At 35.6% G+C, this 12,304-nt stretch overlaps 3 protein-coding genes across 4 annotated transcripts; all 3 read left to right on the top strand.

Annotated features, from left to right (window-relative positions):
• The first annotated feature begins 797 nt into the window (after window positions 1–797).
• LOC145958358 (cytochrome P450 736A117-like) lies at window positions 798–3,173 on the top strand. Its single transcript, XM_083075324.1, has 2 exons — window positions 798–1,847; window positions 2,421–3,173. The coding sequence occupies exons 1-2, from the start codon at window positions 903–905 to the stop codon at window positions 3,039–3,041; spliced, it is 1,566 nt and encodes a 521-aa protein (XP_082931450.1). The 5' UTR covers window positions 798–902; the 3' UTR covers window positions 3,042–3,173.
• A 145-nt stretch (window positions 3,174–3,318) lies between these two features.
• Window positions 3,319–7,883, top strand: LOC114917027 (uncharacterized). Of its 2 annotated transcripts, XM_083075332.1 has the most exons (5): window positions 3,319–6,218; window positions 6,303–6,424; window positions 6,494–6,595; window positions 6,669–6,740; window positions 6,816–7,883. In XM_083075332.1, exons 1-5 carry the CDS (start codon window positions 5,825–5,827, stop codon window positions 6,834–6,836), a joined length of 711 nt encoding a protein of 236 aa, XP_082931458.1. In that variant the 5' UTR covers window positions 3,319–5,824; the 3' UTR covers window positions 6,837–7,883. The 2 variants fall into 2 exon arrangements, with proteins under 2 accessions (XP_082931458.1, XP_082931454.1); XM_083075328.1 differs by having other exon boundaries at window positions 6,303–6,595.
• Window positions 7,884–10,763: 2,880 nt separating this feature from the next.
• On the top strand, window positions 10,764–11,192 carry LOC145959000 (uncharacterized). Its single transcript, XM_083076866.1, has one exon. The coding sequence runs from the start codon at window positions 10,764–10,766 to the stop codon at window positions 11,190–11,192; it is 429 nt and encodes a 142-aa protein (XP_082932992.1).
• Window positions 11,193–12,304: the final 1,112 nt, after the last annotated feature.

Genomic DNA, 12,304 nt, shown 5'->3' with positions numbered 1-12,304 from the left:
CAAGAGTGCAAGAAGAACATATTGTTTTGGTTTCAGAACGGGCCGTTATGGTTCCAGATGCATTAAAGAAATTTGGCATCCACCTATGCATCTACATGGCATCTACGTGGCTAACAGTTAACTCCATTTAAATAATTTGGACGGAAGTCCGACATTGCAGTAATTTAAATTATTAGGGACCAAATTGAAACCAAATATTAAAGTAAGACTAAATTAAAACAAAAAAAAATATTACAAAGGACCAAATTAGGTTTTTAACCTAGAATATTTGAACAAAAAACACCTCCCCTTACACGTTTTCTGTTCAAAAAAAATTTTACTCTTAAAATGTTTAAGTTGTAATTTAATTTACTTTTTAATTTTAAAAATTATATTTATTTTTTTTTGTATTATTAAATTTTAAGTTTATAAATTTAAATGTCAATTTTATTATGTGTAGATTTAATATAAAACCCCTGAACATTTTCGATCTGTTCAAATATTCTATATATGTTTAAAAATCGTCACTCCCGAGACATTTTCTTTAATCCCGTGTCAGGTTAACACAAAGTATTTATTTTGATAAATAATTTTAAAAAAAATTTAAATTTGGTATTTTTATTTTTATCTTTTAATTTAGAATGGGCAAAAGGTATAACCCGCTGTCGACTGTCGTGATGCCGATCGATGCATGTATTCCATTTTAATACTATTACATATACGTGTTGCGTGTGTATATTCTCCACAAACACAAACAAAAACACAAACACGTCACGTAGCTGATGTAACTTCTAACCTGTATAAATACCTGAATCTGCCTTGATACTTAAGCAGCGAATTAAAGAAAAGACACTACACAAGTACGCATATCTTGAGTCGTTATTATAGCATAGTCATTCATCATCTATAACAACTGAAAGCCAATGTCGACCTCTCAGCATGAAAACTCTTCTTCATGCAGCTTCTTCTTCCCACTGGTTACCGTCATCATCCTCTTTCTTTTACGCACCCTCTTCAATCTTCTTCTCAAATGGAATAATAATTCCAATTCTGCAACAACACCACCATCTCCTCCAAAGCTTCCAATAATAGGAAACCTCCACCAACTTGGAACCCTAACTCACCGCACTCTCCAATCCTTTGCTCAAACCTATGGCCCTTTGATGTTACTTCACTTTGGAAAAGTTCCAGTTCTTGTGGCCTCATCAGCTGAGGCTGCTCGTGAGATTATGAAAACCCATGACCAAGTTTTCTCCAACAGACCACATCGTAAGATGTTTGATATCTTCTTGTATGACTCCACAGACGTGGCATCTGCTCCATATGGCCACTACTGGAGGCAAATGAGGAGCATTTGCGTCTTGCATCTTCTCAGTGCCAAAAAGGTTCAATCCTTTCGTGCAGTGAGAGAAGAGGAAATCTCCATAATGATGGAAAAGATTAGACAATGTTGTTCTTCTTTGATGCATGTGAATTTAACTGATTTATTCTCTACAGTCTCCAATGACATAGTGTGTAGAGCTGCTCTTGGAAGGAGATACAGTGGAGAAGGTGGGAGTAAGTTTCGGGAGCCAATAAATGAGATGATGGAGCTGTTGGGTGCTTCAGTTTTAGGAGACTATATACCTTGGCTTGATTTTTTGGGAAGAGTTAATGGAGTGCATGGTAGAGCACAGAGAGTGGCTAAACAGCTCGATGAGTTTTTGGAAGAAGTTGTTGATGAGCATGTTAGTAAGAGAGGACACGATGTGCATGATGATGGTGATGGTGAAGGGCAGAATGATTTTGTGGACATTTTGTTGTGGGTACAAAAGACAAATGCCGTAGGATTCCAGATTGATAGAACAACTATAAAGGCTTTGGCTCTGGTACGTAAGATTAGTCCCTAACTTTTCTAGTTTCTAACTTCATAAAATATCTACTTATTCTGTAATTAAAGCATGCATGCATCACTTCTCATTTTAGGTAGTCAACATGGAAGATGCAAGTCAAATCTACTTAGCATGAAAATATAGCTTTGGCCCGTATCTTTCATGTAATTATATTTCTAAACAATCTCATTTTGATAATTAATTTCCAAAAGACTTTACTTTAATCAATCAGTCCAATATTTCTTTAATAAACTCTTTTCGACGACACACTTTTTTTTTTTTTTTTTTTTACTATCAGATGAAATTCGATTGGATTCATTCAAAATTCAATAACATGAATCTTGTAAAGTTACACATTTTATTTAAAGAATATGTTGCTATAACTTCTCTACTCCAGGTTAATTAACAAAAGTTATAAATTCTTTTTAATTTCACTTGTATGTTTTTACACAACTTTCCTAGGCAAAAATTTGGCAACAAACGCAGAATCGCTGTAAACTTTTATTTTCCGTCTTAGAATTTAAAGATAGAATATGACGTTGACAATGGATATGGTTGTATTTCTTTCAGGATATGTTTGTTGCAGGTACTGAAACGACCTCCTCAATGCTAGGATGGTCCACGACAGAACTCTTAAGGCATCCAATTGTGATGCAGAAGCTACAAGATGAGGTGAGGAACGTGGTTGGTGATAGAACTCACATAACTGAGGATGATTTGAGTAGCATGCATTACTTAAAGGCAGTGGTTAAAGAAACTTTTCGATTACATCCCGCAGTTCCCTTATTGCTTCCAAGGGAATCCATGCAAGATGCCAAAGTGATGGGTTATGACATTGCAGCTGGAACACAAATAATAGTTAATGCTTGGGCAATTGCAAGAGATCCTTCATGTTGGGACCAACCTCAAGAGTTTCAACCAGAGAGGTTCTTAAATAGTTCAATAGATATCAAAGGACATGATTTCCAAGTGATTCCATTTGGTGCAGGAAGGAGAGGTTGCCCAGGAATCATGTTTTCCATGGTTGTGTATGAACTGACCCTAGCAAACCTTGTTCACCAATTTAATTGGACAGTGCCTGGTGGAGTAATTGGGGATCAGACATTGGACATGACTGAATCTGCTGGATTATCCGTTCGTAAAAAATTCCCTCTTGTGGCAATTGCATCTCCACATATATATTTAAGTTAGTTGAGCTCTCAACTTTGTACGTGGGTAATATATATGTGCAATGTTTAATCAAGTGATCTTAATATTTTTTTTTTAAGTCTGGTAAACTAAATTCTCATTTTTATCAACATAAGTGTTTTTGCGTTTTATACCTTTCATGGTGTTACAACTGGATCGATCTATCAAAGCTATTGTCTCCTTTCTTTGTGCAACCTTCACTACAATATTTTTACAATCCAATTGTGCTTCAAGTTGAATGAAGATAATTTTCTACCATAGCAATAGCATGCTATAGCAACATTCAAAGATTTCAAACTTCAAAATACATCAGTGAGAATGTTACGTACAATAAAATATAGTTGTGAATCTTATGGATCATAGGAAATTTACAATGATGTATATACATTTTAGGATCAATTGTAAGATCCCAAATTTTCTAAAATTGTTAAAAGGATGTTTTTATTAATTAAATGAATTTTAAAAAATATTTTAGAGTATTGTAATAATAATAAGTATTTTTAATTAATAAAAAATATTTATGAAATTATTTTTATTATGGAAAGTATTTGGAGAAAATATATGTTTTAATTAATTATGTAATTAAATGTATTTTGAAAAATATATATTTTTTTATAGTGAAATATTTAATTATGTTTTGTTTTAAAAAGAAATTAGGGAAAGAGCAATTTTTATAAAAAGTTAGGTTAATTTTTTGGTATTTCATGTTTACGCTTCCCTCATATGTTTACACGCTAGCTCTTCTATATGGAGTAGAAGAAATGCATGAAAAATAGGAAGAACATCATCCTGAAGCTCTATAATCGTCACCTAATGTTATTGAGATGAGGGAGAGTGAGGATTTTCTCCCTTGAGAGTCAATTAATTTGTTGGGTTGCAATCACTTTTTGCCTGTATATCTAGTTCGGGAAAAAATCATGATTTAACTTGAGAAAGGAGAATTAGAGTTCTATGTGTTTCTGATGAGTCTTATATGTGATAATTGATTTATGTGTGTGATTAATTTTGTGAGTATTTTTTATTATGAACCTACGAGTGTTTTGTAGAAACCTTTGAATTATAGAGTAAAGATTGATAAAATTGATGATGAATTCTGAAAGTAATGTATGTATTTGTTTAATTGATGGTATAGAAGTATATTTTGAGTGTTAATTGTGATGATAATGGATTAAATTAAGTGAATTGAGTCAGGTGTGAGTTATGCAATTTTTCACACTTTGTTGTAGTGAATTTTTTCCTAAGGCATACAAATGGAACACTCGTACCCACTTTCATGCCCATGCAAACGTCCTAAATGAATTAATTTGCTTTTTATTTCTTCACAAGAGTTGTAGTCTTAGATATGTTAGCTTTCCAATGGTGTTAGAATCATTCAAAAAGGAGGTTTAGAACTCAAGTTATGATTAAATTAGTGAGTAAAAGTCAAATTGTCATATTTAGGCTAAAAAGTTATGATTTTATAATTAAGTTGCGTGTGTTGTAATTCATGAACAAATGAAATTGTATGATAAAATGTTGTAAGATGTGTATTTGATGTTGACATAATGCTATATGTTATTTTCTTTTTACAAACTTAACATATGTTTTTCATGTGTGATTGAGACTACGATGATCTTGACATTTCATGGGGGCTTTTTGACCCATCTAAATAAAAAAAAAAAATACACGAAATAAATTAAAAAAAACTATTTACCAAAATAGGTAGTTTCGGACACGTAGGCGCCAACGTGGCACTGAAAACGCCTGGGGGGTGGGCGTTTTTTTAGAAAACTCCTCCCCCCCAGGCGCCATCTATGCTGATGTGGCATGGCTAAAAGAAAACGCCCAGGGGGGCGGCGCCATCTACACATGGCATCATTTAGGTGAAGACGCCCCAACCCCAGGCGTCTTATATGCGGAGCTGGCGTGCACAAAAGGCGCCTCCCCCCAGGCGTTTTGCCATGTGGCATGTGTGGGGGAGAAAACGCCCTCTCCCTGGGCCCCTTGTACACCCATCAGTACTGATTTACAGAAACGCCTCAGGGCCAGGCGCTATCAAATTAGTTAAATGTATTGGATTGCACAAAATTCATTTGTTCGGTTTGTGGTCCAACATTTTTTATTCGGTGGTCCAGGTGCTGCAAGTAAGTAAGGGTGTTTAAATTTTTGTAAGTTTAAATTTTAAATTTTATAATATGTTGTATGTATGTATCATTGTTAGGTTTGTAAAGTAGAGTGGTATAAAAATTAAAAATTAGAATTTTTTTTTGTTTGAAGTTCAAAACGAGATTTATAAACCTAGAACGGGCCGTTCTGAAAAAGCACGTATTCAGAACGGGCCGTTCCTGTTTTCAAAGAAAGGTTGTTAAGTTATGGTTTGGAACGGCCCGTTCTCTTTTTAGAACAGGGCGTTTTGGATCAAAATTTACATGTGATTAGTTCCCTGAGAACGGGCCGTTCTGAAATCAGAACGGGTTGTTCTGAAATCAGAACGGCCCGTTCTGAAATCAGAATGGGTCGTTCTGAAGTCAGAACGGCCCGTGCTGAAATTCAGAGGCTGTTCTGGATTCACAGACCAAACACATTTGTTGCAATGAGAACGACCCGTTCTGAAATTAGAACGGGTCGTTCCAGTGGCCCAATTAATATTTTTTTAAATGAAAAAGCTATTTAATTTGATTTTTATAATTGAATATATGTATTTATTGCAATGTTAAAAATTGTGATATTATACTGAATATTTGAAATTTTAAAATTTGAGACACAATACTAATGAAATATTTATTTTGATTTGTATTTGATTAGGAATGTCTCGTAGAGGTATTGATTACGTACCTGATAGTGATGATGAAGTAGACATTGTTCCATCAAATGAAGTATGGACAGATGAACAATTTTTGGCATCAATGAGAAGTGCAATGGTAGCTAGACAGGCTGAAGAGGCTCGAGAACAGGAGCCATTGTCTCCGTTGTCACCCCCTACACCAAAACTTGGGGATGATGACGAAGGGACATCTAGTACACGTGACATTGGCCGTGTTATTCCTGGACCAGCTGGTTTGGTCCAAGCTACAATGAGGAACAGGGAAGCTGAAAATCCGTTGCCAACACAAGAGTTTTTGGCTGATCTTAACGGACCTGCGATGTTGGTGTTCAACTCTAACCCGTGGCGCTATGCTATGCATTATGTGAAATCTAGAGGTTTGTTTAGCATATTAAGTTTCATGTGTGTAAATTTAATGATGCAAATAATGTTAACTGTAATTGGTATTTTTTTAACAATAGGTCTACCTGAAGTGACAACATTGATTAATATCGACCACAATTTACAAAGAGTCCCAACAGTTGTTGCTTTTGTGGAGTCTATGACCCCAACTGGACAGGAAAATTATACTATTAATTTAAAGGTATGGTTAGTGAATTTGTTATACATTAAAAGAAATTGTTTTGTAATTAATTGTAAATATTTATTTCAGGACCCAACTGCAGCGATTGGTGCAAGCTTACATTACAAAGTTAAGCAACACCGACAATATGGGGAAGACATTGTTGTGGGGTGTGTGTTAATTCTGAAAGAGGTAAAATTTGTTGTATAAAATTAAATTATATGTTATTTATGTGTTGAATTGAATTTGTTTGTTTTTTCTTCAGGTTGCCGTGTTTGCCCCCAGGGGTTTCCGTGATCCTTACTTCCTCAATATAACTAAAATTAATGTAAAACGGGTGAGTAGTGTTAGTTAAATATAATTTATTTTGTAAGTAATATTGTTTAACAAATGTATGTTTAATTTTTTTCAGGTTATTCCGAAGGATATATGATTTGATGAGAAAAAATATTTGTAATTTAGTTTTAGGTTTATTGTTAATTTGGATGGTTGTAATGTAAACTCTATTGTGGATTGTAATATTTAAATTTGGATAATATTGTTATTAAATATTCATAAAATTATGCACTTTAGTTATATGTATTTGTTGTTGTTGTTTTATAATTTTGTTAAGGAAAAAAAATTGTTAAATTATGCACTTCATATTATTTTATTATTTCAGTTAGGGTCCATCTACCTATAAATATAAGTGTGTGTGTGTTTTATGTTCAGACACTTTCTCTTCAACTTAAGATAGAAATATTGTAGTAGTGAGTTCGAAGAATGGGTTCAGCAACAATGTTTGCTCTTGTGTTTCAAAATGTTCAGATATTTGAAACTCAGTACGGTCTTGATTATGTCATACACATGCCATCTAGTGGGAGAGTTATCAAACTTAACGAACACATGACACTTGTTGATTTGTTGAATGAGGTACATAGGAGGTTGATCAAAGGGGATAGCAAACGCATAAGTCAAGTTCATTATCGTTGTCCAGTTAGATATGAAGATGGAGGAAAGCAATATACTCCATATCCTTTAACCTGTGATGAAGATGTGGCATTCATGTTTCACAAATTTGCAGAAGACCTGAATGAATTACTACTGAATTTGTTTGTTACTTTAGAAGATCTTGAGCCTCAACAATTGCAGATGTGGAACATGGTCAATTCATTTGAAAGACAACTAAACTTCATGTAGGTTACCGTATATGTGTGGAGTCAATGTTTTCTTGTTTGTATCGTTGTTTATTTTGTAAACAGTCAGTGTTTACTTTGTTAACTTCATGTTATTGTTGTTGTTGTTGTTAAACAATATTTAAGTGTTTGTTGAAGTTTAAAAGTATTGTCTTAATTTGAATGTAGTACTAAAGTGTTGAAGTATGAATAATATTTACGTGTGTGATTAAGAAATGTCATAATATTATCCTTACAATGAAAAATAACAATTGAAAATGTAAAGTATAAAGTAGGTTAAACGAACGGCCCTGATTGCATCGACAGAATCGACGGTGTAGATCATCTCAAATTTAAATCGATCACTGTTCATGGGTTAGATTTGTTGTCTCCTAGTAGCAGGGGAAATGAACGGCCCTGATCGCACCGACAAAATCAACGGTGAGGATCATGTATTTTTTAAAATCTTCACTGTTCATGGGTCAGATGTGTTATCTCCTAGTAGCAGGGGAAACGAACGGCCCTGATCGCACCGACAGAATCAACGGTGTAGATCATGTATTTTTTAAAATCGTCACTGTTCATGGGTCAGATGTGTTGTCTCCTAGTAGCAGGGGAAACGAACGGCCCTAATCGCACCGACAGAATCAACGGTGTAGATCATGTATTTTTTAAAATTGTCACTGTTCATGGGTCAGATGTGTTGTCTCCTAGTAGCAGGGGAAACGAACGGCCCTAATCGCACCGACAGAATCAACGGTATAGATCGTGTATTTTTTAGACAAATGCACTGTTCATGGGTCTATAAATATACGAATGCCATTGAAAATATTTCACCATCCAACTTATTTGGCTTTTGTTTGTTTTGTTATCTGATTTGTTGCATAACTGCTGTGTTTGTTATTTAGTATCTGTTAAATTTCGTTTAAATCATGTCTTTCATTTGTGTAGTGTATTACAATGGTACAATTAACCAAACTGCTGAGGGTTGTTCATTCGTGGGTAGTCATAAAACAATACGTATTAGTCGTGGTATTGATGTTGAATATTTAAAGAATAAAATTCATGGAAAGTTACATCTTAATGCTAATCAAATTATCTCCAACATACAATGTAGATATTTACGTTGTCTTGATCCTGTATCATATGAAAGTGTTGATGTATGTGATGATGAAGATCTTGAGTGTATATTTGATAGCTTTGAGAGACAATATAAAATGAATATGATTGAATTGTATGTTCATGTAGATGTGGTTGTGCCATCTTCAATTCATGTTAATGAAACTCAGGCAACCACTAGTCATCATGAATTTGAACAAACAACATCTTACCCAGCAACTAACATCCCTAATTTACAACCCAGAAATGTTCCAATCTCACCACCAATAAATCATCCTGACTCAAACATTGATTTTGAGACAAACTTGAGTGACGATGATATCAATCTGGGACAAGGTGATGAAGCCGATAATTTGAATTCATCTGATACAGAAGATGAAGAAGATGTCAATGCAAACAACAATGTGAGGGTGCAATCACCATATGAAGTTGAACCTCCCCAGCCAACTGAATCAGGTTTATTTCAAGTTCTATTAGTTTGATAAATAATATGGGTATTTACTTAACATTTTTTCCCATGTAGGACCTTCAAATAATCCATTTTGGACAGAAACTCCACATTATAGTTATATTGACTGGAGTCATCCAGATGAAGAGAGTTGGTATCGTGGTTTAGATGTCCCTAATTCTTGGAGAGTTGGCGATAAGCTATATATCGGCCTTCGTTTTCACACAAAAAATGATGTACAGATGGCTGTTAAACATTATTCTATGAATGCACATCAAACTTTTGTTGTTGTTGAGTCTGGCCAAAGGGTTTTCTCTGTCAAATGCCCTAATAGCAATGAAGGTTGTCCTTGGAAACTAATGGCAATTATGTCTAGTAAATTGAACAACAAATGGGTCATCGAGAAATGGGGCGGGACACACACATGTATTAACCCCATGCTATCTCAAGATCACAACAAATTGGATTCTGAGTTCATATGTTGTTGTATATTAGGTAAGTGCATATTTAACTTTGCAGTTAAAACTTATCATATGACTTTTTCTAACATGGTTAGCATTTATTTGTAGGTATGGTTAGGGAAGATGCTTCCATTTCGATTTCTCTAATTCAAGAAAGAATTAGTGGACAATTCAACTATAAGGTGTCGTATCGGAAGGCATGGAAAGCCAAACAAAAGGCAATTGAGAGGGTTTATGGTGACTGGAGTGACTCATATGATCTTCTACCAAGGTGGTTGGACAGGATGGTTGAATTTTGTCTTGGGTCTGTGTATAAACTTGAAACCACTGAGTACGTGTCAAACAATATAGTGGATCCAAATTTCCGTCAATTTCGTCGAGTCTTTTGGACATTTAAACCAGCATGTGATGCCTTCAACTACACTAAACCCATTATACAAATAGATGGGACATTTTTGTATGGAAAGTACCGAGGCACACTACTAATCGCTACGACACAAGATGGAAATGCTCGTGTGTTACCACTTGCATTTGCAATAGTAGAAGGAGAAACACTAAGCGATTGGTCATGGTTTTTGTCTAACATTCGTCGGTATGTTACGAGAAAACAAGGCATTTGTTTAATAAGTGATCGACACTAAAGCATAAAGTCAGCAGTGGAAAATGCCCAAGGGTGGCAACCACCTCAAGCATATCATGTATATTGCATTCGACACATCGCTAGCAACTTCAACCACCGATTCAAGAATACTAAACTTAAAGAAGAATTGATTAACATAGGTACTAAACGCTTTATTGTTTTTATATGGTGTACTATTTACTTTAATTTTATAAATATTAATACATAAACTTCTTATATGGCAGGGTACACAACCAACAAGCATAGATTTGAAAGAAGGTTGGAAAGGTTCCGTGAGGTCATCCCTGAAATTTGTCGTTGGATTGATGGCATTTCCCTTGAAAAATGGGCAATCGCACACGACGAAGAAGGACGTCGATATGGACACATGACAACAAATTTGTCCGAGGCAGTCAACAAAGTCCTTAAGGGTGCACGAAACTTGCCTATAACTACGCTAGTTAAATGCACGTATTCTAGGTTGGTGGAGTATTTTATTCAAAGGTTAGGTCAGGAAAACGCTGACCTTGCTCTAGGTAAACGTTACTGTTAGAAGTTAATGGATGCTATGGAAACAAATCAACAAGAAGCAACCTCTCATTTCGTTCGTAGGTATGATTACGAGTCTACGAGATTTGAAGTTGAAGAAATCTTCAATGCAGTCACACAACGAGGTGGCAAGGTTTTCAATGTTTTTTTAAATGAAAGAAAATGTGAGTTTGGTGCTTTTCAGGCGTATAGATATCCATGTTCACATGCAATAGCAGCCTGTGCACACGTTCGTATAGATCCATTAACTTTTGTTGATGCCGCATATACTAACGAATACATCAAAGCGGCATATTCAGGTCAATGGTTCCCACTTGGAAGTGAAGAAAATATTGAACCTCGTATACTCCCAGATGAGACAATGATACGTACAAAGGGACGCCCAAAATCCACCCGCATTAGAAATGAAATGGATTGGACTGAATCCCAAAGGAGGTAACGATGTTGACATTGTAGGCGTGAAGGGCATAATAGAACCAATTGCCCTGTGCTGGCTGAAGATGTAATCAATAACGCATAACAAGTTTGTATGTTGCTGTGTATTTAAAGAATAAAATTCCTCCAAAGTTATATCATATGTCAATTCTACTTTAATTAAATTGTTCTGTTATACAATAAATTAATTACAACAACGTTTACAGTAAATATTAAAACAAATACAAATTACTTCTTCAACGTATTATCGTATTTCTGGAGCGTGTAACCAGCGTGGTCCGGTGGCATATCAATTGTAAAAAAAATTTTATATTAGTAAAGTTAACATTTAGGTAAATAAATAAATATAGAACAATCAATTAAGTTTAAGTGCTAACAACTTATTATTCAAATTACCTATTCATTTCTCCGCATGTGCTGCTCATGTGGACTTAGGATACATTGCCGTTGTCTATGGCGAGCACCACGATCTGGGTTCCTCCAAACTAACTCATCACCATCTCCCTCAGGACTTCCAGCTTCCGCTGCTAATGCTGTATTCAAATCATGCCCTAAACCTGGATGATGGGAAGATGAACCCCCACCATAAAATCCTCCTCCCATAAATGATTGCTGTCCAAATCGATAATCTCGATAATCCATCATAGGTGCTGATGGAGAGATCATGTTTGGAACATATGGAGAAGGTGTAAACTGGAACATACTACCACCCGACATACTCGGGACATGACCCATCGACTCCGATGCCGGGAAATTACCTGCACCAGAGACTCTTGCTGTGTCAAACCCAAAAGATGTGTCCTGTGCAGTACCATACACATATTGTGTCACATCTGCATCTGGGGTCAATGTACTTGGATAATATGTCCCAGTTGGTGGCTTAGTCAGAGGAACTGGTATCGGTAAACCCTGGTGTTCAACTCGCCTTCGTCGACGACTTAGTCCCTTTCCTTCACGTCGACCCGCCCCAATGTGCTCCACCTGAACTTCGTCTGGTTGTGATAATGTTGCAGCTGCAGCCGGTGTAAAAGGGAAACTGGCCCTGCTCACCTCGTCTCGCAACTGCAAGCAGTGACCGATGCTCTCATGCATCATGGTAAAATCAAAGGAATCCCT

The sequence above is a fragment of the Cajanus cajan genome, chromosome 1 (assembly GCF_000230855.2).
Source record: "Cajanus cajan strain Asha chromosome 1, NIPB_CcT2T_4, whole genome shotgun sequence".
NCBI lineage: Eukaryota > Viridiplantae > Streptophyta > Magnoliopsida > Fabales > Fabaceae > Cajanus > Cajanus cajan.
The sequence above is the reverse complement of the archived record's forward strand: the minus strand, read 5'-3'. Positions and strand labels throughout refer to the sequence as shown.

Coding starts and splice junctions, on each gene's coding strand:
- LOC145958358 (XM_083075324.1), top strand. CDS start 903: ATGTCGACCTCTCAGCATGAAAACTCTTCTTCATGCAGCTTCTTCTTC. Junction 1,848..2,420: donor CTATAAAGGCTTTGGCTCTG/GTACGTAAGATT, acceptor TATTTCTTTCAG/GATATGTTTGTTGCAGGTAC.
- LOC145959000 (XM_083076866.1), top strand. CDS start 10,764: ATGGATGCTATGGAAACAAATCAACAAGAAGCAACCTCTCATTTCGTT.
- LOC114917027 (XM_083075328.1), top strand. CDS start 5,825: ATGTCTCGTAGAGGTATTGATTACGTACCTGATAGTGATGATGAAGTA. Junction 6,219..6,302: donor GCATTATGTGAAATCTAGAG/GTTTGTTTAGCA, acceptor TTTTAACAATAG/GTCTACCTGAAGTGACAACA. Junction 6,741..6,815: donor CTAAAATTAATGTAAAACGG/GTGAGTAGTGTT, acceptor AATTTTTTTCAG/GTTATTCCGAAGGATATATG.